The following is a 25,787-nucleotide window of genomic DNA, read 5'->3' on the forward strand; positions in this document are numbered from 1 at the left end:
AATAAAATGGTTTCTGAGAGCAATTAGCCATGTACTCAGCAACATACATGATGCAGATAAGGCACCACTGCTTATCATCTCGCATTCTAATGAAAACAGGAGCACCTGGGAGACAAAACCGTGCAAGTGTCCACCAGCACACAATGGGAGATGAGTTATTCCTGCATTTAACTAAACTCCGTTCTCAGTGTCAGTGCCTCCTCACTGCAGCACATGCCACCTCACCCTACAGGTCCACGATGTAGCTGGCAGGCCTAGAATAAATTTGCACATTCCAGGGCACTGCAAGCACCCTGATCCTTAACCTGAAAATAAGGAGGAATGTTCTCAGTCAAGGATACCCCAAGGCACAGAAGGCAAGTGACTTTCCCAAGGCTTCTAAGCCTTTCCAGAAAACTTCTTCCTAAATGAGCTGCACAGCACTACAAGGACAGAGCTGACAATCCCTGCTGATGGGGCTAGCAGACATTCAAGTTACCAGTCTACTCACTTTTATACTGAAGCCCCGAATTATTTTATTTTAACCAGTCTACTCCACCTTAAGAAATATAAATCCCCAGTGTTTCTCTCATTCTAATAAGTGATAATTAAAAACATCCTGGCTCCGAAAAATTCCCCAGAACCACAGCGACAAGCACCGCTTTTGTTATTCCTGCAGCAACACAACCTTCTGGTGAGGGTGACAGTGCAATTTCTCTGCTGCACTGGGAAGAGAGGCACGGCACGCTGGAAAGTGCTTCCTCAACAGTTCGGGTAGAAGTTACGCACCGAGATCTTCAGGTGTACTTGAAACACCTAAAAGCCACTCAAAAACAGAGTGTAGCGCATCAAAGTATTTTTGGATCTCAGCATTTTTGTAAACAGCTAGGGTAAATCAAGAGTGTTATTTAAGTTCTCAGACCACAGCTGTGGTTTAAAAAAAAAAAAAAAAAAAAGCTTCCTGCACTTGCAGCAGAAAGTGATTTAGAGAAATTATACGTTATTGTAGTGATATTAGCCAGTTTTCAGTTATTCAAGTCATCCTTAAAAACTAAAGGCCCCGGCCATGAAGCACAGAATGTGCCCCACAGCTATTCAAAGAGCTGGTGTTGAAAGGTAATGAAAATGTCATCCTTTCTAATAACATTGGAATGCTCTCTGCAGCCCACATCTGGAGCATTAAAGTTAATCCCTGATATAACCTCCACGTGAGAGGTGTATGAAAGGCATCCTTTATGTTGCTGCCTATCACAAGAACCCGCAGCCAAAACGTAAATGCAGATCCGTGTGCGCGGGGAGGAAGCCAAGCAGACTGCCGTGAAGCAATGTCTCTGGGATAATCCCAGAACGTTCCTGCTAGCTGGCAGGAAAGAGCAGCTACAAACGCACCCATCAATCTCGAAGCATTTACACAGTCAGGCAGTTCTCGATTTCCTTGTACATCCGAAAGGTAAGAGGAGGATTAAGCAGTATAAGTTTGGAAAGCCAGGACAGGGGGGAGCCATGGAGAAGAATGCTGCCTGATTAGCACAGGGCAAGGAACCAGTGGCACGGAGATACTCGGACCGAACAGCAAAAGCTTCGGGAAGTCCTCCCTTCCTGTACCCAACCTGAAAGTCCAACTGTGATTCAGTTTGCTCATACAGCACCCAGAACAGGCACAGAGGTGTCCTGAGGCAAATTTTCCATCCGTGCCCACAGCAGATTCCTTTTTTTGCCTGTGAGTGTGCCCAGGAAGGTGACCCAGGCTCAGCACACACCATCAAACACCAGTTCTGGAAAATTTCATAACCCTTACTCTGGTTTTATAGAGGGACCCACAGCCTGAAAGCTAGCTCAGAGACACTCTTCTTGTTACTGGACTGTCCACCCAGCCAGGATAACGAACTTCCAATTTCCCTGTGAACAGGTACTGCAGAAATACACAACTGTGCTAAACACGAAGTTGATTTGAGAAAAATACAACAAGCTGTACCAGAAGCTAACCAAGCAAATCCCCCCCAAATAAGTTTAGAAAATCATGTTCCATTTTGGGCATCTTTTTCTTCACTATACGTCCTTTAGCAGTCCCTGTTCTTCAGGCAAACACAACAAGCCGTGCAGCGACAAACTCTGAATTTACCTTCAAGTTTGGATGTACATCTACCATATCACCCAACTCTAAATTAAATTGAAAACCTCAAACTGCCATCAATTACATGCCGAGAAAATCCTTTTATAATTCAAGTAAATCAAAGTCTCTGTAATACAGGTTGGGAAGAACAGGATCAATGTTAAAAAAAAAAGATTAAGCATAGAAAAAAAATATTTATAAGCACCTGTATACTGAAGTTTCATTTACTCATCTTCTAGAAAGCCTAGCTTTCCATCATCGCAACACTGAATCATGCTAGCACGGTAGTGTAACTGAACGTATCAGAAAGATCAAAAAAAAAGTGGTTGAGGGCAGGAACTTTGTTTGGAGAACCCAACTCGAGGTCTTAAAAAAATAATACATCTCAGTTCCATTTCTGATCAGAACACGTGGGGTTTTTTTCTCAGAAATATTGAATCACTTGGAAAAAGTGTTGCTAGAAAGAAGTTTCAGCCCTGCCTTAGCTTGGTTTTGGAGATTTATTACTTCATGCTCCCCGCTTTTTAAAAGAACACCTTGTCACTCAGACATACTTTTGTCCTATCACCTCATTCTGTTCCAGCTCTTCTATCCTTGCTACTGAAAGGAGGAGCTGACACCCAGAATAATGTTATTGCCCCTGCCCTCCCCTACCCTTTTAACATTACGTAGAGTGAGAGGGAACAGACCAGACAGCTTGCTTGCTTCTTCTTACTCCCCCAGTTAAGCAGCAGCCGTCGGAGAGGCAGCCTTTACCTTATTTTATAAACTTTTATATATGTTTTATAAAATTTTATATATAAAGCATTTTATAAAAAAATGCTCAGGTCGATCCTATTCCAAAGCGTTCCTGGGCACGCGAGCACAGATGTGTGCTTTGGAGGGAAGCATCCCCCTCCTCCTTCCAAACACAAGTCAGATGCGGTGACAGGACAGACAAGTGCAGCTGGAAAGGTCATTTTGGGCAGGGAAGCAAAGCTGCTGAAGGAGCCTGTCCTTCTGCAGGGTGCCCTCCCGCCCACCGCCTGCAGACGGGAGCTGAGTCTTCCTCCCTCTCCTCCAGCAAAAGAAACAGCAAGCGAGGTGAAAGGCACTGCTAAGTGATATTCTGGAGGCGTCCCGCTGTCCCATGTCTAATTACACTTAAGCAGCTCAATGAGATCCTTGTTCTCCAGGCAGGATTTGGTATTTTGGGTATACCTCTCCTCGGCAGCGATGTGAAATGGGAGCATTCCCTATTCCTTCATTCTCTGGGAACTGCTGACCCTTCTCAGAGAGCTATGCAAGCAGGTGCCACTTTGCACGTACAAGCGTGCATAAGTTAAAAGAAACAAATCACCCAAAGCAAAACCCAAAACAAACCCAGAAGACAGAAAAAGGTCAGGTTAAACTGATTTAATTTTCTTCCACAGAATCACAGAATTGTTTAGGTTGGAAAAGACCCTTAAAATCACTCAGTCCAACCATTAACCCAACACTGCCAAGTCCATCACTAAAGCATGTCCTTAAATGCCACATCTAAAGACTTATCTTCATATGTTAAAAGTTGTGGATTATTGTTGGTTCAAATGGAGGTTTCCATTTGAGTCCATGAAGGACTGTACAGAGCGTGTTCAGTGTTGAAACACAGCTGGGAAGAGCTGTGAGCATTTTGGAAGACAAGACTGCAATTCAAAGCGGTTTTGACAAGAGGAATGAAAGTCAGTACCGGCAAATACAAGGTCCAACTCCGAGGCAGGAATAAAACCAAACAAATATGGGAGGGAAAACCACCAGGTAGAGACAGTAGCTGAACAGAAGATGATCTGAATGCTGTAGCAGATCATGAGCTGAACACAAAAGTCAATGTCACACTGCTGAGAAAAAGGCCAATGGCATAATGGGATATACAGAAAAGTATCACCTTCAAGACACACAAATTACTCTTTTTATTCTGTCCAGTGATACACCCAATGTTGGCTGCTGCACTTCAACAAAGAGATGGAACAAAGTCAGTTCAGAAAGGAATGCAAACAATTGAAGGCTGGAAAACAATCTACGAGAATTAAAAAACCAGGCCGTTTACTCTAAAAAATGTGTGTGAGGGGGAGAAAATAAAATATGAAAAAAAGAGAGGACTGAGGAGAGGTACCAAGTTTCCAAAGACACAAAGGCTGACACAAAGGGAAAAGGAATAAATCTCTTTATATCCACTGCAGAAAGCAAAGAAGTGGACTGTAGCTGGGAAGGTTTGAGTTAGACATTCAGTAATCAACTCTACTGCCTCACAATCCTTACGCTAACAGCTTCTTGATGAACTTACAGAATCTTGGTTACGGGAGGTCTGGAAAAAATAGGTTAGATGCAAAGTCATCAGGAACAACACAGAGGCAGTCGATCTTGCCTTGAAGCAGAGGATTGGACTAAAATGATTGCGAAATCCCTTCAGGCCTATTTTGCTATGATTCTATGGATTTTTTTTTTTTTTTAAATAATTGCTGCTGAGTAGAACAAGTTCAGTCCACGCCAGCTCTACATGATGCTGGCAGCAACATCCCCTCAAGAAAGCGAGTAGAAAATGAACAAGCTGTCACAGGGGGTGGGCCTGTCTCGGTGGAAGCATTCCAGAGGAGGTCCTCCTTTATGACACAGCACGGCCAAGAGTGCCATCACAAACATTTGTGATGGGCAAACACAAGGAAACCGTTCAGAACTCCTGCGCTAAGAATCAGGGAATTTCAGGATAAAAGAAGTCTGAGAGTCTGAAGTTCCTTCCATCCAGCAGAGGTTTTCAGTTTTAGAAGTTGTTATTCCCTTCAGCAGAGGCCAAGCTTAAAACTACCACCTGGTCCCCAAAACCCGAGCGATCGCAAAGCTAGCCAACACTCCCAGCTTGCTGAAACATCCCTTAAGCCTGGGCAGAAAAGGGGAACCTTATTTCAGGATGACTTTACACTTTGCACCCCGAGCTGCCCAGAAGATACTTACACATATTGAGCTGCCGTACAAAGCTGGCCATGTTGTTGTGTTTGAAGTACTTTGGAAGCACCTCCTTGGCAAATTGGCCTTGGTCAAACACATGGAAACTGCTTCCGCTCTGTCAAAAAACAAAACAAAATGAAACGTTACCAACCACTGTTACGCAGAAAGAGAGAAGCCCACCCACCCCTTCATTTCACAAGTATAAATTCTGCATTGCTGTGGGTGAAATCAGTAGCGGCCCCATACCTTGGAGGTCCCTCAGCTGCAGATAAGAAGGCAGTTGATTAGCTTTGGTTGAAGCTGTTACCATCTGACCAGCGCAAGCTGCCATGAATACAGTTCCAAGGGACCTCAACGACACCCTTCAGCTCCTGATGTGTTGTGTCACGGCGGCTCAGCAGAGCCAGGGTAACTGCCTACAGGAGCACGCTTTGCCAGGGGGGATAAACCCCATTCCCTCACGCTCGGCCCAGAAGAATAACACACAGCTGTCAGTTACCGGGAACGGGCGGACAGCTGGTAACTTTGTGCTATGATCAAGCTGCTAATGTGGAAGAACCAGCAAAGCACAACTGCCCAGGGACTTAAAAAAACACAACTCAGGGGGTGAAGCCGGCTATAAAGATTAAACCTCAATTTGCACACCTGCAAACCCATTGATTCCCCAACTTGTCCTAATGAACTTGTTTTCGTAGAGCCGACAAACTTCTGAGCAAATTAAGACGATCAGGCTACTCTGGCTTTAAGCATCAACGTCTGCATACAAATACAGACAGTTCCGTGTCAGGCCAGTCTCGGGCAGCTCACCGTGTCTGTGTCTGCCCAGACCAGGTCCGGAGCAGCTGAAAGCAACATGTGCTTTTGCTGGCAGAGCGAGGACAACACCGACTAGTGAGTTTTAATTTTGGCTGTGACTGATCGTTTTCTACACGTTAATTTAAAAAGTAGGAATAGGCAGGGGGAAGCATTCCTGCTCCTCTAAACCCTGAGGTACTTCTGCTGGTGGATTTTGGAAAATGAGTTATTGCCAATGGAACAGCACATGCCAAGAATAACTAGCTATTTTGGCTATTATAACTATCTTGACTAGTAGTCAGGATCACATTTCAGTCAGTTAGCTCTCAGATCTGTGGTGCCATTTTATCAAGTATGGTTTCTATTACCTTTCTGGCACGCTGAGTGGGAATTATACTGTCAACATAAGCATCTGCAGAACAGCAAAGGAAGGGATTTTCATTCTGGCAAAGCGACACAAGAACACCAAATGCATTTTACAACCTGCATTTTCTTCCATGACAAAGTCCTGCTCATGATCCATCCTCCTGGTAATACCATCCCCACGTAGCACCAGCACACTGCGCTGGCAGAGCACCAGAGGGGAGCCAAGCCTGACAAGATACCAACAAGTCATTGCACAGCCGTGAAACAACCAGATGTCTTAGTTCAAAAGGAAAGCAGCAGCGCCAGGCCAGACCACCCACATGACAGCAGAGGGATGGCGCCTCCAGAACTCCAAAGTCCTCTCCAGTTCGCTAAAAGACCTTCACAAGCAGGGGCTGCTGCTTCAGTGCTGAACTACATCTTGCTGCCCAAGGTTGGAAGAGCCCCTGTGGCTGTTACTGTGCCAAGCAACAAGATGAAGACAAAAACCACAAGCGCCCCAAACTCCAGTCTTGCCAGATCGGTGCTACAGTGAAACACCACGAGCATCTGCGGAACCACAGAATGGTGAGTGTTGGATGTGGTCTCTGGAGCCCAACCAGCCCAACCCCCTGCTAAAGCAGGTTCTCCTCCAGCAGGCTGCACGGGGCCATGTCCCGGTGGGGTTTGAATGTCCTCAGAGGAAACCCCCAGCCTCTCTGGCCAGCCTGTCCCCATGCTCTGTCACTCTCAAGGTAAAGAAATTCTTCCTCATGTTCAGACGGAACCTCCCGTGTTGCAGTTTGTGCCTGTTGCCCCTTGTCCTGTCGCTGGGCACCACTGAGAAGAGCCTGGCCCCATCCTCTTGACACTCACCCTTAAGGTATTGATATACAGTTTCTCTCTCTCTCTCCCGGTGCACAGTATTTGCAGACAGCCACCACAGCCCAGCACGAACCTTCAGGGAGAAGATGAGGCCAAGCTCTTCTGAACTGAGAGTATCAGACAAAATAGCCACAAGACTTGATTTTCAGACAGGTATGTCTTGCCTTTAAAGCTCCTGGGCAAATTCAATGTGGTGTTAATCCTAAAGAATTAAGACTACTAAGAAAAAACCCCACCCCAAAGCAGACTTCAAAAGATTCTGCCTGCCAGTAACAAAACCCGGTAAGGTTTTATTAGAAGTTGTCAGTTCGGGCTTTTTGGTCCATGGATGAGTTTTGTTACTCCCTCAGAGGATTCACCTATGTTTGAGTATTTGTCTTCATTAAGGTCCTTTACACTTTATCCAATATTTACAAGTACTCCGAGTTGATTCCAACAGCAAAAAAAGCAAGAGAAAGAAGGCAATGAAGCAAGGAAGCACATGCTAGCCACCTCCTAAGGATGGCAACCCACGGCAAAGAAACCATTTTTGAGTCCCATTCCGGGGGGGGTGGGGTGGGGGGGTGGTGTGTATTGTGCTGGAGTTGCTCCCTGCCAGAGTTCTTACTTTTTTGCTCCTGGAAGATAAACAAGTTTGCTGGTGGTCTCCTCTGTGAACTCCAACCACTTGCTGTACGTCACCGCATCCAAAATACTCTGCTCCCTTTATCCACATCCAGAGCCCCCGAACCACCTCCCCACCGAACTGCTCCTGCTCGCCCTTGTGAACCCTCCCCCAGGTTTAGCTGCCCCACAGGACCCCATCCACGCTGCTAACAAGCGGAACAGATTTCCCTCTGTTTTCACAGAAGGATGGCTATTACGCCCCTCAACTTCAAGGAGTTTCACCCAAATCTCAGTGCAGTACCTGCTCCTTCCAGGGGAGTGGGGAGGAAGAGGGGCCTGAGGACAGGCTCTCAGCCTTCAGATCAAACACTGTCAGAAGCACCACACTGCTGTCTTCCTTCATAACGTTATTCATCCTAAAATTCGTATTTTTTAACACTGTACCACTGAAGCATTTCTTTCTGCAATTCTTAGAAATATTCCCATTTCCAGACTACTTATGGCCAGCTCATGCACATTTTATTGGGCTCACACCAACTACCTTTTGCTCAAGCAGCTCTTCTCCGCCACCCCCCCCCCCCCCCCGGTGGCAGCCCACCACCAGCTGGCACGTGCCCCCAGCACATGGCTACTGCTGCTTGGAGTAGCTGCCACCACGGAGCAGTAGAAGACTTGAGAGCAAGGTGGAAGGGCAGAGGCCTAAGGTATGTAAGAAGTTTACAGGGAAACCAACCCAAATTAAATCGCCTGTGACAGGATTATTTGCAGAGTTATGGCTAAATCAGCCCTGGACAGGCATCAACCAAATTCTGCCTCGTGCCTATTCTCAAGGTCATCTGGTTTCTTCTGCACGGCATCCCAAATCTTCGCCGTGTTAACAAAGCCCAGCAATGTTTTGTGAAAATTTTCTCAGCTCACCTTCTGTGCCAAAGTCATTACAAAAAACGCATTCAGAAGGACTGTTCCAAGATTTCATCTTCGAGCAGATCTGCCATGACCTCTCTGCAGACTGGAGGGACACTCCAAAAACTGTTGTCTCTGCTTTAGCCAGTGCCTCCCCCACAATTCTTGTATTAATCCTCAGCTTCTCTGCTTTCACTTCTGATTTTCCATGTGGCAAAATATCAAATGCTTTGTGGAAGTCCAGACACATTAGATCTGCCCCAATTCCTTTATCCAAAAAAAGGATTTCATGTCCAGAGAAGTGAGGAGATACAATCAATTTTTGGTAAACCTATGTCATATTTTATCCTGTTTCCATTTACTTCTTATAGCTTCAGTTATTCTCCTCTTCAGAATAATTTCCAAAGCACTTCAAACCATCAAGGTCAGACTAGTTAGTCATTAATGTTCCTTTTAAAATCAACTAGCTTATATGAATGAGGTTAAGCATCTTTCTTGGGGTGACTGCTTATGTTGCAGAAAGGGGATGAGGGGGCTCCTGCTCTAAATCCCACCTCTCCCGCACCGTTAGGGGATGAAAACAGAAGGATCTTGGCTCCCTGGACTGGCAGAAGTCCCCCCTGAGCTGAAACTCATCTCTTGCACACCTGGAACCACGCTTGGCGTTAATGGGACTCAATGGGACAGTGCAGAGGATGGACCATTTCCCTGCAGTTACCAGGGCTTGTTGAAAGGGAAGGAACAGCACAGGCAGATCTCTTCACAAGGCAGTGCAAAAGTTCCGGCAGTAAATGAAATACAGCTCATCTTGCGTAATTTTGGTATACTTTTATCTTGATACATTCCAAGTCTAGTTGAGACGGCATCAAACATTTTAGCACACATCAGGTTGTTCTGTCAAGAGCCTCAGCTCTCCCTAAGAGGGGGACAACACGAAGTCAAAATGACTCATGTAACACTAGACATCTTCAACGTGTTGGCCAGCACCAAACTCACTCCTAGTCTAGACCGGCTGTGACCACCCACTGCACACTCCAGGTCTCCACATCTGCACTGGCACCCTGCTGCTCTTCCCATCCTCCACCTCCAAAGCCTCGTGGGCTTGAGAGACTATTTATTTATTCTTCTGGCAAACAAAAAAAAACCTGAGATGCCCCAAAAGGGTTTTCTGAAACCGATGCTGGGTAAGAAAAGTGAGTCGATCCGGAAAAGTGGCTGAGTTTAGTCCTGGTGTAGAAAAGTCTCCTTCCGAGTCCAAGTGCTGCTTCTAAGCCACCACGCGTGACTTGCCTCGCTCCCTACTGCCTACGTGTGCTCTGTAGCAGGACATTTAGAGAAACCCTCAATGACCTTTTCAGAATTAAGATTGCAGAAGGGCACTTGTGTTGAGAAAACATCTTTCTGCAAGAGTAATTCTGCAATGCAGTAAGCTGCTCAAACTTTGCTGTTAATCAGTTCTTGATGGCACTGAATGGCTGAGGTTAAGGAGCCAAAAACTGCAGAACGGGACTGAAGGCTGTAAGTCTTTTCACACACAGCTGGAACTAGAGCCATGAATCGGAAAACATTAAAGCTGCCCACAAGGTACGACCGCTTTGTGGCCGTCCCTCCAGAGGCATCGCGAGCCTGCGGCCCCAGAGCTGCCCCAAATGCTCCCAGCCCCTCCGGCTCCCAAGACAACCTTACACTTTCGGTGCTCTCACACCAACGGTTTGCTCTGTACCTTCTGCTCCTTCCCCCACAACAAGTTATTTGCTCTCTGCAATGACAGACACAATGTCCGGAGTAATCGAGACGTCGTGGCAATCTGGTGAAGCTCCCACTGACTGCAAAAGGGGAACGTAACCCCAATTTTCAGAAAGGGAAATAAGGAAGACCTGGGGAACTACGGTTGGTCAGTCTCACCTCCGTGCCTGGCAAGATCACAGAGCAGATCCTCCTGGAAGCTGTCATAAGGCACACGGAAAATAAGGAGGTCATTGGCTTCGCTAACGGCAAGTTGTGCCTGATAAATCTGGTGGCCTTCTATGCTGGGGCTACAGTGTTGGTGGACGAGGGAAACGCAACTGATGTCATCTACCTGGAGCTCTGCAAAGCATCTGACACTGTCCCCGCACGACATCCTTGCCTCTAAACTGGCGAATGTGGACTTGACAGATGGACCGCTCGGTGGACAAGGAGTCGGCTGGGTGGCTGCACTCAGAATTGCGGTCAATGGCTCAATGTCCAAGCAGAGGCCGGTGACAAGCGCCGCTCCTCAGGGGGCCGTACTGGGACCAGTGCTGTTTAACACCTTTGCTGGCAGCAGGATTGAGCACAGCCCCAGCAAGCTTGCCGACGACATTGAGCTGTGTGGTGCGGCTGACGCGCTGGAGAGAAGGGATGCCATTCAGAGGGACCACGACAGGCTTGAGAGGTGGGTGCGTGTGAACCTCATGGAGTTCAACAAGGCCAAGGGCAAGGTCCTGCACCTGGGTCGGGGCAACCCCAAGCACAGACACAGGCTGGGCAGAGAATGCGTTGGGAGCAGCCCTGAGGAGAAGGACTTGGCGGTGCTGGTGGACAAAAAGCTCAACAGCACCCGGCAACGTGCGCTCGCAGCCCACAAACCCAACCGTGCCCTGGGCTGCACCACCAGCAGCGTGGCCGGCAGGGCGAGGGGGAGGTTCTGCCCCTCTGCTCCGCTATGGGGAGACCCCACCTGCAGCGCTGTGTCCAGCTCTGGGGCCCCCAGCACAAAAAGGACACAGACCTGTGGGAGCAGGGCCAGAGGAGGCCACGGAGATGCTCAGGGGGCTGGAGCACCTCTCCTGCGGGGACAGGCTGAGAGAGTTTGGGGTGGTTCAGCCTGGAGCAGAGAAGGCTCCGAGGAGACCTTAGAGCACCTCCCAGTACCTGAAGGGACCCACAAGAAAGCTGGGGAGGGGCTTTGTACAAGGGCCTGTAGCAATGGGACGAGAGGAACGGCTTTAAGCTGAAAGAGGGGAGATTTAGGTCAGATATCAGGAAGAAATTTGTTACTGTGAGGGCAGCGAGGTGCTGGCAGAGGCTGCCCAGAGCAGCTGTGGGTGCCCCATCCCTGGGAGCTCAAGGCCAGGCTGGACGGGGCTGGGAGCAACCTGGTCTGCTGGGAGGTGTCCCTGCCCGTGGCAGGGGAGTGGGACTGGATGGTCTTTAAGGTCCCTTCCAACCCAAACCATTATCTGATTCTTTGATCTTTTAGCATGCCTGTTCTTGCTGCCTCTCTGAGCAGTCAGGTTTTCCTCTTTGCCACCTTCAAGTCAATCCATCAGAAACAGTTGGGCACAGCAGCTGTGAGCAGTAGTGTCCAGAACAGCAATCCATCCAAACACCAACTACTGAAAAACTATGGCTTCCCCCAACCAACAATCCCCATCATCTTGCTTCTGCCCTTCCATCCTCCATGCTATACATGGAAGCTAAGGACACTGGGTAGTATAGATTTAAGCCCTTGTAGGCATTACCTCCTCCCCCATCAACTAATTTGAGGAATCACTTCACCGCCTGGTTGCTAACCACCACATCTCCCAGCTCCTCTGCAGATAACGAGCTAGAAATAACATGGGCCAACAGTTTTCCATCTACCACCACCAGCAAGCAGGCCCCCATTTGAAAACTTCTAAAGAACTGGCAAAGTGATTTTACATATTCATTATTTCTGATACAGGTACTGCTAAACATAATTATTTTTTTAAAAAAATAAGTAACAGAAATCACATTTTAAAAAAAAAAAACGCTGCAGTCATGCCCAGGTGAGCTAGAAGCTCTGATAACCACGACCGCTCTGACACCCTACACTACATCAGCTTCAGCTCGGAGCACTGCAGAATCAGGGTCACTTACCACGGCCTCGGGATAGACAGAAAATCTCATTTCTGAAGTATAATTTAGGATCCTCTATGTATTTGGAAACTGAGTTTATAAGAGACTTGATCTGTGAAATAAGCAGGAAAATTCAGGAAAATATTGACTTTAGAGCAACAAATAAAAGGTTCAATACTATTTCCCAACATCTGACTGACATGCCAGACCTATTTTGGAAATGGAAATACTGATCACTACGATGCAAGCATCACTGCGCAGCGAAATTACCCAGATGGTAGGGCAGCAGCAAAACCATGACCTAACATAAAAAACCCCAAGTAATGTTATTGGAGTCTCATGAAGGCACACCAGGAAATGCAATCCTTACAAAATGAAAGCGGATCAACTATGGTAGATATTTAAAAAAAAAAAGGGATGATAGTAAGTTTTTTAAAAACAAGCACTAGGAATGCTCAAATTTGTGAGGCTAGCATGAGATTCAACAATTCTCAGACTCCAGTTTAAATGTGATCATTAAAATTCTGAACACCTTTATAGCTATCATCTGAGATATTAAAACAAACCCCAAGAACTGCCTCCCCCCCCAACTTTGTGGCTCCACCACTGTTGAGAGCAAGATTAACCCCATTAAATTCTCTTACTCAGCCATGAAGATTAACTAGGCATTCCTCATGCCTCTCCAACAACACAATGGCTTTGTTAAAGCCTTAGAAACCCAGGAATTCGAAAAATTTACCTGTTTCTTTCCTCTTCCACCTTAAAGATGCTATGAAGCAGCACTGTTCTGGATTGATTCAGAGCATGCCAGCTCCAGAAGAACTATCTTTTATTTAAAAATCTGTAGTCCCAGAGGCGCAGCAGGCTGCAGGGCAGCTCACTGCCTGTTCTGCTCTGGTACCACCTTACTGATCTTAAAATACTGCCTGTGACCTGTGAGGGCTCAGGCTTTGCTTCCCAGGCAGCTCTGCCCCTAGACAAGCTGCACTTGGCCACCTCAGGGTCAGACGGACACGGAACTTCCCAGATGGAGGTGGCTGGAAGCAGCTTGCCTTCCCCAGTTCCTCGCTGCCACCTTGGCCCAGGCATCGTGGCTGCTTGCTGCTGGAGGTGCTGCTGAACCCAGGTTGGGGAAGCAGCTCCAGCAGTGCTCCAGCAAATGGATGTCTTGGGAGGGGGGGAGAGTGAAGAAGGAAGCCATCTCTAGCAAAAGGACCTTACCAGAATGGAACAAGGCCTTTCACTAGCATGGCAAAAGCATTGACTACATGACCGCAGCCTCAGGCACCAGTGCCAGTGTGGCAGGATCCAAATTGGCTCAGGAACTGTCATCCCTCCAGGTTACTCGGTGTTTGTACACGATGAGTGCCAACTAAGAAGCTCGACCAAACCAAACCACCTGAAGGCTTACGTAGCAGTGCACTTGTTGCCTGCCTAAAGCAGCCAGAGCTGCCAGGATGGGTTTCCCTGGGCTTCTCAAAGGATGTACAGACAACTTCAGAGACGTTCAGATGACAGCTGGCAGGGAAAAAGGCTGATACCTCCTGCACCACAGCCTGCTCCCAACACCTGTCTCAGAAGCACACGGACTGGTGGCTTCCCAGGAGGTGCAGCCACAGTAGCAAGGAAGAGAAAGCTGAGGAGATGAAATCCTGGTCTGAAGGCCAACCAGGAGACTTCCCCAAGGAGGGGTGGAAGTGGAGGGAGCAAAACTGTGGGTTCTGGTTCCTGTCCTAGGGGTTGCTCGTGTATTAATAAAGCATTTGGATAGAACATGCGGTGCTGGGGTCAGAGAAGGCTCACACCAGAAGTTTGCTGGGTGTCAGGAATCCCACTCTGAAACATGTATTCCTCCCATTCCAAACACAGCAACTGTTGTAAGCAGCTCAGCCCTGTTAAATTCAGTTCCCGCAGCCCAGCACTAACCGCTCTGCCTCACCACAACAAGAGCAGTTTGTCCCGCTGGCCCAGGCTGTGGAGAAGACTTGGGGGTCCTGGCAGACAGAGCCAACCGTGCTGGCAGTGTGAAGGGGCCCACAGCACCCCAGGCTGCGCAAATCAACGACCTGGGCAGGATGGGAGCGTGGCCAGGGGATCACGGGAAGGGGTTATTCCCCTCTACACAGCATCTGCTAAATGCTGCCTGGACGGTGGGTAGAGCCTGGGGCCCCAAAACCACAAAGACATGGATAAACTGGAGCGAATTCAGCGGAGGGCCTCACCAGGGTGGCGATGGGACCACAGCTCTTGCCTGGAAAGGGGAGGCTGAGGGAAGAAGGCTTGTTCAGCCTGGGGAAGAAACCGCTTCGGGGCGTCAGGGGAGCAGCAAGAACCAGCAGCACTGCAAGGGAAGGAGAGACAGGAGCGGAGGATAGTCACAAGGCAGACACAAGCAGGGACATCACCTACAAGGTGCTGGGGCACAGAGGAGCGAGTCTGGATCAGGATCAGAGCAACCTGATCTGACCCCCGGGCAGACCCTGCACTGAGCCGGAGCTGGGACTAGAGACCACCACAAGTCCCTTCTCACCTGAATTACTCCATGATCTACATTTTTTGTCCAGTTAGTTTTAACTAGGACCAGTTCCCCAGCACAGTCATGCATGCAGTCCCACAACCCTGTGTCAGTACCAGCGTAGGTACAAACACTGCTATGAGCAGAAATCTTGACATGCTGGCTTAAAGCAAAATGCACTGGCCTCATTTTCCCATAGATAGGAGTGTTGAAAGACACACCTTTTAACATATAAAAAAATAAACTTTCCTGCTATCAGCACCTGACCTACTGTTTAGGAGACGCCCTCCATACACAGTTAAAAGGGGGAGACTCACCTGCCAACTGCGGCGCAGCTGCTGTATGCAGCGTTGGACTGGGAAGCATTTGTACCCAGCGGGGCTGAAGGTGGTTGGGAAGTCGCTAGACCCAAGCAGCAAGCACCAAAGTGACTCAATTAGAAGTATCCTCACCATGTGCTAAGAACTGTTGAATTCAGCACATTTCCAATTTCACAAGAATGAACTGGGAGCTGAAAGCCAGCCTTCGTGTGACCTTCCACAAACTCATCAGTATGCTACCTTGGGTGACCGTGCCTGCAGCTAGACACAGGACACTGTCCTGTTACAGCTGCTTGAGAGGTAAGGCCACACAGGGGTGCCTATCCTTACATACTTTTCACTAAAAGTACAAAAATTCATTGTATAAAGTCGATACCAACCATGACAGCAGCAGCAGGCTGTTCCAAGGAAGGAACTGGAAGTTGTGGATCCAAGGTACATGCGATGGCTGGCACAGCGGGTTAGCGTGCTAGCTGAGGTCTATGCACATCATCATATTTAGTTCCAGGATGGGATAATGCAGGATGAGCAGAATGTCTGCATTGGTGTGCTGCAACCAAAAGTTTGTCCTCTCTCTCCTTCCCCTTGATCTCAGCTGTATCCTCTCATCACCCTGCACAGACCATGACGCTCCACAGATTCGTCTTGCTTCCTTCTCCGAGACCTGATCTAACTTAATAATTCAGAAACCTTACAATGGTTTCCCGTGGGGCCAGACAGCTCATAGAACATCTCAAGCTGGATGGGACCCGTGAGGAGCTGAACCAGTTCACAGCCAGCCCGATAAGCACTGGAGACAGGACAAAGAGGGGCTGATCACGACACCAGCTCAGCTGCTCAAGAAACCACGCTGTTACCATCACTGAGTTTCAGTAATCCAGGCTGCGTGCGACAAACCCAGACTCCCGCAGCCATGTGTTCGCCTCTGTGGGAAACAGTTTACAGACTCTTCATGTTACATTTGGGAAACATGTAATTCTAGGAAAGAAATTCTCCTTCCCTGCCACTGTACAGAAAGAGCACATGCTGGTGTTGATTGTGCGCGAGCTATGTTCAATCACTGCACTATTTCCAGCTTTGGCATGATGGAAAGAGAATCCTGCTCCAGTCCAAAAAGCTAAACAGGTCATCATTTCCAGCACAGAGATTTGAAACTCGACTTTTTGAAGACTGACTTTTCATGAAGCTCATCCACACCACGATTAGACACCTGTCACCACCTGAGGTCTGACTGCATTCCTCTTGTGTACACAGAACGGTGTGGAAGAGATGAGCTTTCGCTCACAAGAAAAAAAAAATCCAAACAAACCTGTAAGGTGCTGACAATCTTATACACAAGGGGACTTAACACAAACAACTGCCAAGGTGAAATTTTACCAGTTTACCCAGAGTTCAGACATCAGCAGAGCAGGACGGAAGTTTTCTGACACTCCACCAGAAAAATCCCTCCATCACATGCACAGCACTGGCAGAACCAAGGTCAAAGCTGTTGATCAACACTAGGTCTTTTTTAGCATCTACAGACAAACTGCCGACTGAACGGATGGATTGAAGATAATTTTGTTTTGTTTTGTTAAACGATAACACTGTTTCTTCAGCTTGCTGGCCCCAGTCTGCTCAAGCATGGCAGAGCACCACCGGCTCCCACTACAGACAGACTTTCTGGGAAGGCACAAACAAGTGAGGAATCCTGCAGGAGAAGAGCTAGCAGGGCAGGAGGGAATAGAGCAGCAGCTTGCTTATCCACACAGTAAGGGACATGAAGAGACCTTGAGGGTGACCAGGTTTGGCCCCAAGCTATTGCAGCACAACTGCATTCACGTTATTTATTCAGTCTCCATAGAACCACAGAATGGTTTGGGGTGGAAGGGACCTTAAAGATCATCTAGTTCCAACCCCACCTTGAGACTTCTTTTGTGATGCCACAAGGCCTACAAGAGTGCAGACCCAACCCCTTTCTTATCTTTTACTTACAATTTTTCATTAAGGGAAGCTCACACCCACATGATACCGTTCATTTAGGCTTTATCTCTTCCCAGCCATTTTTTTTGCTGGGCTGAGGAAATAAAACTTTCAGACCATAGTTTCATATTGCTAAACTACATCAAAGTATCAGCTTAATGTATTCAGGCACCACTACTGCTTGTTCCCAACTCAAATGCAGTGCTGCCAAAACCCAGCCGGTTTCTGGGGACCACACTGTGGATTAGATCAGGTAACGGAGCTCACACACACACAAACATAAAAAAAGAAAACCTTCAAAGTGTGGTTTTGGTTTTGAAGCAGGAAAAGAAACAACCACCTGTGGGCATAACTAATGAATTCCCAGAAGATAGCAAAAATAATTTACTTGCATGACCTTGCACTTCACATGCACAGGGCCACACCACTCCTAAAGGCAAGTCTTTTTTCAGGACTGACTCAAGCCTCCCTGCAAGATAAGGCTCTGCGATACCAGCCTTCCCACTTTATTCATTTCACTTCACACAGCTGGGCCTTTGTTATGCCAACATCATCAGAAGCCAATCTTTGTTAGAACAACTATGGCAGACAGACCCCATGAACCCTGGGGAGCCCAGCTAGTAACCTCACCTGAAATGTAACAAAAGTATTTTCAAACAACACATTTGCTTTCTTTTTTGCTGGTTCCTCACTCGCTGATCTTGCGTTAGTTCTTACCTGCCTACAGCCAACACATTTTCTGAGCAGCAGTTACTGGAGTCACGTAGATGAGCGTTCCGAGCTAAGCAAAGACATCTGCACTTTTATTTACAAAACATTAAAGATTAAGAGAAAGCACAGCCTGTGAAAAATACATTGCTAATGGGAAAAAAAAAAAAAGTAAAGAAGGAACTTCTGTGTATACAAAGGGATTTAAAATTGGCTGTTCACCATTCTTTATAACTGAAAGTGAAAGCACGCTGTGCTGAAAGTGGTATCGCAAGAACAGAAATCCTCCTGGGCGAGACCAGGGAGTCCTAAACCTAGAAAAACGTGAGGAATACCCTAAACCTAGAAAAAGGCAAGGAATAATCACTCCTTTGTGGGACAAACCACAAGTTTTCATTGAGTGAGGCTGAGAAAAGTCCTCAGCCCCTGTTATCAATAACACTGGGGAGGAAGGCATACCAAATAGCACAATGGCACCTGCAGTAGATTTTATTTATCTAGGAATTTATATAATTAATGTGGGATCCAGAGTTGGATTTTTAAGTTCCACAACAGATCAACCACTGAAGTAATTCATGTTAATCACCAGCTGTAACTAACGTTTTAGCTTTCCGTGCACTTATCCTCTCTGATGAGCAAAATGCAGAAAAATGGGGAAAATTGTTGACATCTACCGCGATGAAAGTTTTTTTCCAAGCTCTGCATCAAGCTGACCCAAACGCTGATTGCATTGTTCTGATTAGCAACTTCGGCCAATGCTACCACATGAAACACACCATGCTCGAGTTTATACAGTTGATCTGAATCTCTCTCCTGCTCCCAAGAGGCACAAGGAACTACGGCATGACTCGCTGCTGGCACAGGAGAGCGGGCTGCTCTGCCTCCCCGGCCCCATCGTCCACATGTGCACCTACCCTCAGCCAGCAGCAGCTCCCACCGAACACCTCCACGAGCAGCCTTAACCCTGACACAGCAGAAAACAGAAAATCAAGTATTAGTGCCTTAAGGCGGTCCACTAAAGGCTCTGACAAGAACCAGAGTCAGCTCAAACATGGGGCAGGATTCCTGTGGCCAGAACCGAGCGATCCCGTCGCAGCAGCACGTGGTTAGATTTGCCAGCTGCCACCAGAGCACAAGAAATGAAACTGGAAAGAAACGAAGCGCCTGGCGGCAACAAGCACGGAACCACTGCTACACAGCCTTCACCAGAAAAACATCCCTGTACTGGAAAACTGCTCCTTGAAGCGGTCCAAGCACTCCTGTGCCATTCAGGAAGCAGGCAAGCAATGTCACCTGTATGCAAAAAGCTGGCAAAGTTATTTATGTAGGAAAAAGGTACAGTCAAAACCTTGAAAAGCCAAGGTTTCATTCAAAGGAGGGTTTCTGAATATCCAGTTTTGCAATGGGTCAGCAGATTACCACCTCAAAGTTTCTTCCAAGCAGCACTGAGAGCAGTTCCAGCTCTTTTGGCTACCAGCACTCTTAGGCTCCAAGCAGAGGTTTTCCATCAAGTGCTCCTCTTGAAGCTCTGACTTTAACCTCCTACCTAACACCCTGGACCTTCACCTTGTGATTCTAAATGCAGCTTTTAGCTTAAATGAGATAAAAACCCGCACCTTTAAAAGGTACACATTCTTGAATTTAAATTCAGTTGGAAATCCAACGCTACAGCTATCATTGCCCTGGAAAAATATGCAGTGTTTTGATCACCATGCTTAGAGGAGTAAGTTTTATTTTGAATTTCCATTGCAAACAGAATTTGAAAATATTTCAAACACAAAAGCTCTGAACAATGGTTAAATTTTATTTTATTAAAAGCCCAGTGCCTTTCACAAACCCTCACCCTATATGCTACACTGGATCAACTCCTGCTTGCAAAACCATGAAAGTTGCTATTATCTATGCGTGTGCAGGATTAAATACAAGACAAAACCTCACATTTTCCCTATTTGCTGCTTGGCAGCTATAAACCCTTCCTCTTTCCGATTCCTCCATTTTCAGTTAACTTCCACAGACCATAAATCAGAACTTCATAGATCAGAAGCATGCCGGTACTGTAATTCTTCTGCACATTCCTCATTTCCAGCTACGCGTTCAGATTTTCTGTGCCATACTTCACCAAAGCAATCACCTTGCCTTGAGATGACACTGGTGTTTGAGAACAGCAGGAAGGACAGCGGGGTCCCCCACACACCAAGAGTTAAGCCACCAGGAGTCTCCAGCGTTTTTGAAGGACCAAACCGGTGACAGACAGTTTCAGCAAAGTCATTTTCCTAGCGCAGGCGAGGACCTCGGCACTGACCTCCTGAGAGCCGGCCTTGAATTTGGCAAGCTGTGCAGAAAGCGTGCGCGTGTTTACAGGCAAAACAAGCTGCTGATGAGGTTATTTCATGCGCTCTGCTCCCCTCCACTGTCCAAGAGCATTAACAGAGCCATCAGACTGAGACATGACTGCATGGAAACAGCACCTCACTCATACTTTGCTGAAGATCAGCATGCCATGGAGGGCTCACCCTTCCACGTGTGGTTACTTTCAAAGTCTGAGTCACCCTCTCAAATAGCCCAGCCACCTTCCTAGGTCTAAATCAGGGCAAGCCCCAGGGTCACTTGTACCCTCGGACTGATCCGGACTAACAACCACAGCCTGGCTGGAGCACCCCGTGCCTCGCCACATGGACTCTCTGGTACTGGAATTCGGGCTTCTGCTGCAGCAGAAATGGGGACACAGGGTTTGCCACAGAGTTTTGTAACAGCTTTAGACTGTTGATACAAGGACTGATGCTCAGGCTCCACCAGCCTAAGCTCAGTATATTCTAAATTAAGGCTTAAGATTTGGACAAGAGTGGGATATTGAATTGCATGGCTTCCTCCTAACTCTCCTGGTCAGGAGCTTCTGTGTGTTATCCCACACCCTCCCTCCCCACCTCTTTTGTTGCTGTTCCCCAAATGAGGAGAACTGAGCTGATGGCTCTGAATCTGAGGCTTGTTTCAAGATGAGTAACGTTAACAGCAAAGCGTTACAAGCCTGGACCTCCTCCCTCTAGCAGATGATGCTCCACAGGCACAACTTCACAGGATGCAGGGCCAGCCAGAAAACGGGCAACAACTGCAAGAAAAGGGAGGTCTTGCTCCGTCCCTCACGTACCTTGTGCCAGTTTCAGCACCCAGGACCCCTCTGAACCAGCTCGGCTCTTTCACTTCAGCAGGTATGACAGGCTCAGCAGAGGGTCCAACGACAGGACAACCCAAGCAGAGTGAGAGAACACATACCTCTCCCCACCTTGCCCCCAGCTTCTTGCAACTCCAAGCCTCCCAGGGAGCGGCATGGCACGCTGCAGCTTGTGCTGATGGATGGACCCACCACCACCGAGGCGGCCCCTAGCCCTGCTCGTTCTTGTGCAGCCATCTACTTGCCTTTTTGCTGAGATGATTTAGCTTAGGAGGGGCCAAAACTACCACTAGAGCTGATGTAATTAGCCACTGTGAGATGACTGGGGCTATGCTGTACACCTCCACTGTCAGCCACAGTTTCACCTGCGGTCACACCAATGTTAGCACCCTGTGATGCCAAGGAGTGGCCCTGACCCACCTTTGCTGGCCCTTACGCTCACCCAAGCCCAGAACACACCAGACCGTGGAAGTAAAAGCAAACCCAATTTTCTGCCAGTTTAGAACAGAAACATAGAATCATTTGGGTCGGAAAAGACCCTTAAGATCAAGTCCAACCATCAACACTGCCAAGTCCCCCCAAACCATGTCCCTAAGCACCACATCTTCAGCTCCCTCTACAACAGCTCACTGGATCCAGATGAGACTCGGGGCTGTCAGGAGGGAAGAGGAGGGTGTCAAATCACCAGCAGACAGGGTGAGATGTCACATAAATGAGCCAAAGAAGCAGCCAAGGTACTGACACTGAAGTGGGCACAGCTTCGTTCCCCCGCTCTCCTGGCTCTGGCACTCCTCTGAGCTTTTCACTAGCTCTGTTCACCAAGAAGAGGACAAGTGCTACAGCGAGCACAAGGGAAGCAGGTGGGGAAGGTTCAGCATTGACCCAAGAGCTGCCTGCCAAGCCAGAACAGAGGTCTATGCATGACAGCAGCCAGATAACTAAGAAGAAGCTTCTCTTAAGACCAGAGCAAATGCAGTGCTGCTTCCTCAGAGCATCTCCTGGCAGAGATTCAAAAGCTGTCCACCCTCCAACTAACTCAATTTAAACAGGTGGCTGCTACCATCAAAGGTTGTCCCCCCTCTTCCTACCATCCCCAGGTACGCTTTTCCTATCACCTCTGGCAGTAATGGCAGCAGGATGGGTCACTAAAAGCCACCAGTTCAACAGAAAAATATCCGGGGGGGGGTGAGGGGTGGGGCACAGCGAACCAACCAGAAACACCCAGCCAGTAGAGGACAAAAAGCTGAATCCGCTCACTGAGGCCCAACAATCCCTAGCAGAGAGGCAAAGATGGTCTGCACTCTTCGGCAACACCTAACTCCTAGTCAAGGTAAGTGCATGCCTTGGAGAGGGAGGTAAATGTAGCAAATAATATCACAAATAAACTAGTCTTCAATTAGTCATGTTATTTATATTCTAAATGTACTGCAATTTGGGTTTTTTCAATGGAGAAATCTGCTGCAGAGTTAACATGACCTTCTGTCCCAGGTCAGACCAAGGTCCAGAGAGACAAGTTACCACCTCACACACTCGGGGAAAAGTCTAAGCAAGACAACATCAACCTTCCCTAACAAACTTATACCAGCAAACAGCAGCACTGGTACTTTTGAGGGCAGAAATTATATCCAGACATCGTGTTTTGTAAGAAAACAATCCACCCTCCTTGAACTCTTCTCAAATTCTTCTACGGTTTTGGCCTGTGCACCATCATTGTGGGGAGCAATTACACAATCTGTGAGCGACATTACGAGAGATTTGCCTTTTAAACTTCCTGCCCAGCAATTCCGCTGGGTGCCATCACATCTTTAGACACGAAGAGTACTGACTGATTTGAAACAATGAGGAAAATGCATTTCTATCTGCGTGCCTTTGGAAAATACAGCTCAGCAGGCTGCCCAAGACTGAAGAGAGGCTTTGGTGACAGTGCAAGTATGCTGTGGTACTTTCCCACAATACTCTTGGTCTCTGTGATTAGCAAATCCAAGAGTCCCTGAACACAAAGTGGCAACCTTACACTTGAGAAAACAGGGCGGGAACTATGGATGAGGCAGGGCAGAAACCCAGCTGTCACAGCCTCTGATGCTGAGGACATGATAAATGCCCAAACCCCACTCTGCCTTTCAGATTTGCAGTGACGACACCTGGGGACGTTTAGATCATTGGTGTTAGCTGTAGGGACAAGAGACTTTTAAAAGTTGAGAAACTCAGGGGGGAAAAAGTGTGCCATGTAATCACAAATAAAATTTGAAGATATTACCTTCAAAGGATTCGAATTAGAACACACATATTTTTGGAAGTTTGTTGTGTTTCTTTACCTCCCCTTTATGTTTATTTTTATGCTTTCTACTGAATTGATTTCTCCTCAGATGCACATAAAAGATCCCTTTCCTTTCTGCAGCCACTTAGAGATCCATATTCCTGAACCCCTACAGCTTTGTTTCTTCCATCTATTACTAAAGGAAATTAAAAGAAAGCCTATTACCCAAGTAAGCTTGAGGATAATCACCTACTTTGTTTCTGTATCGCAGTCTGTATTAACAACACCAGCAGCAACAACAACAAAAAGTGAGAGAACTACTTAGGGGAAGACCTGATCCTTTCCCAAGTCTTCACAGATTCCATCGACTTGCACCATATTTACTTTCAACACTAGGAATAACAAGGAGCTCAGGCATCTGACACAGCCATTCCACACAGGCAGAACCCTTCCAAAGTGCAGATCATCAGGGTCAAAGACTTAACAGTAAATTTTAAGTTGTATCCGTCCAGACCATGCTTCCATAGTTCTTGCCAAGACCTAGAAGATTCATCCACCTATCAAGAGTATAAAGGACTTAAAAAAAAAAAATAACCTATCAGGCTGGCAAAGTTGCTTTGGAATAGAGTTTTAATTCAGGCAGAACCTCAGTCCAAGCTATCACACTGCTCACTGTCACCCCACAGCAAACATGTACCTCACCCAGCACACGTGCTCAGAGGCAAAACCAGTGTATGAATCTCCCTTTCCCATCTTTTCACTCTCACCTACGAACTGCAGGTCCCTTGCCCCCTGGGTGAGCTAAGTAAAGCTTGGGATAGTCATGCTACAAACCAAAATGGTCCTGATGAGCAATAACCCCAAAGAAGAATTCCAAAGTTCCCAAAGGGGAACTCCAGCCCCAACACCAGCACCTCTTCCCTTCCTCACTCAGGATACTTGCCAAGATCTTTTGGGCAAGGAGAAATGTAAAGACGTAGGCAACTTTCTTTACCTGTCAACATAAGCAAATTATATATATATATACACCTGTTTGCAAAAGCATGCCGACTGCATGTAGATACCAATCCCATGGGTATTACTCTGCCTCCCCAGTGGCACAGCTTAACTTAAAACACCAAACAGCAAACCTGCCCGCACTCAGAGGCCCAAAGTTTTCACAGTGTTCCCACGTTGTCTCTCACACCCACCCCCTGGAGACAGGTGACCTTCCTGTGCGCTGCAGTTCCCAGTGGCGTGGGGAATGGAGTAAGGCCACTCGTCTCCTCCCCCTAAATGCAACTTCTCACAGTGTTTCAGCAACGCAAAACTGAACACAGACTCATTAAGCACAAGGCATTGAACCTCTCTTTGCTCTAGTAACAGGGCAAGGCGTTAGTTCAGAGGCAATGACTTGCAAAGTTAAGAGCAATGCAATATCTGCAGCAAACAGACAGCACAGGTCTTTCATCTCATTACTGCCACATTGAGTCAGATAAGCAAACAGTTTTGAGTTGGTGGAGAGCAGCTACCACCACAGGTTTCGAAAAACCATGCCCAGCATGTTTCTGCTTTTATTTTGGTCCTTATCTTTCACGTTTTATTAACCTGAGAGGTGGCTCCACTTGTCTTAGCTCCTCATGCCCACCTGAAGTCAAACCTCTCTATGGCAGCCCTTCCTTGCTTCTACCAATACTACTGTGCTTCTCTTCACTCAATACCTTTAGCAGCAAACATCTGACCTGTGGCTGAAATAAGGCAACATGGCAGTATTGGAAGCAGAGTAACAGGGTATTCACAGGAACCTATTTCTACTTAACTGTTTGGGCTGCCAGGTTAAGAACCTAACAGCAAAAAACTTCTTCCCTTTGATCTCCAGTAAACACCACAGATGTAACTGCCTCCGAAAAACAAATGCTTGTGGCATTTGGCTCCAGATATCACCATCTTTTAGACAAAGCTTAAGCTTCCCCAGGCAGCTAAAAAAGATGGAAAAATGGGACTTGCATGACTGGTGCAACCACAAACTGCGACAGAAACAGCACAGGCTGTCCTCCTGTTGCGATAATGACACGGCTGAAAGCCACGGAGCATCCCCTACGCTGGGAACAGTTAGAGGAGCGCCTGGACGCTGTGTTTTGCCTCCCTGAGCACAAGGGATAGCTCATTTCCCCACGAGGTACTGCAGCTGGGGTAATGAGCTGCACGGGCAGGACACCCGCAGGGGAAAGAGGCAGCACCTCTAATTAGGAGCGTGCAGGAGCGGCTGTGAGGCCCGGAGCGTCGCGGGGACCGCTGCGATGCTGTGACACACCAGTACAGAGCGCGGCGCAGGCCCGCGGCTGGGAACGTCGCTCCGAGGCGGGGGGAGGCCGCGGCCGCGCCCGAAGCCCGCGGGAGCCAGGCCCGGGGGCCTCGCTCGCCGCCGTCCCCTCTACCGGGACTCA

At 47.7% G+C, this 25,787-nt stretch overlaps 2 protein-coding genes across 7 annotated transcripts in view; one reads left to right on the top strand and one right to left on the bottom strand.

The window, feature by feature from the left end:
• Window positions 1–25,787, bottom strand: part of HSF1 (heat shock transcription factor 1) — a 72,436-nt gene that overhangs the window by 46,252 nt on the left and 397 nt on the right. For all 4 annotated transcript variants that reach the window (XM_080381698.1, XM_080381697.1, XM_080381696.1 and 1 more), the window contains exon 2: window positions 5,060–5,168. In XM_080381698.1, coding sequence (XP_080237824.1) covers window positions 5,060–5,168 — 109 coding nt within the window. The remainder of the gene's footprint in view (window positions 1–5,059; window positions 5,169–25,787) is intronic.
• On the top strand, window positions 5,177–25,781 carry LOC308061544 (uncharacterized protein). Of its 3 annotated transcripts, none has more exons than XR_013927262.1 (2): window positions 5,177–22,434; window positions 22,556–25,781. XR_013927262.1 is itself a non-coding variant. In XM_080381710.1 (2 exons), exon 2 carries the CDS (start codon window positions 10,615–10,617, stop codon window positions 11,563–11,565), a length of 951 nt encoding a protein of 316 aa, XP_080237836.1. In that variant the 5' UTR covers window positions 5,177–6,781; window positions 7,118–10,614; the 3' UTR covers window positions 11,566–25,781. The 3 variants fall into 3 exon arrangements, 1 of the variants encoding a protein (XP_080237836.1); XR_013927263.1 differs by having other exon boundaries at window positions 22,593–25,781; XM_080381710.1 differs by having other exon boundaries at window positions 5,177–6,781; window positions 7,118–25,781.

This window comes from Falco punctatus, assembly GCF_963210335.1.
Source record: "Falco punctatus genome assembly, chromosome: 3".
NCBI lineage: Eukaryota > Metazoa > Chordata > Aves > Falconiformes > Falconidae > Falco > Falco punctatus.

Bases quoted from the DNA above. Each gene is read 5' to 3' on its own strand.
- LOC308061544 (XM_080381710.1), top strand. From the start codon at position 10,615: ATGCTGGGGCTACAGTGTTGGTGGACGAGGGAAACGCAACTGATGTCA.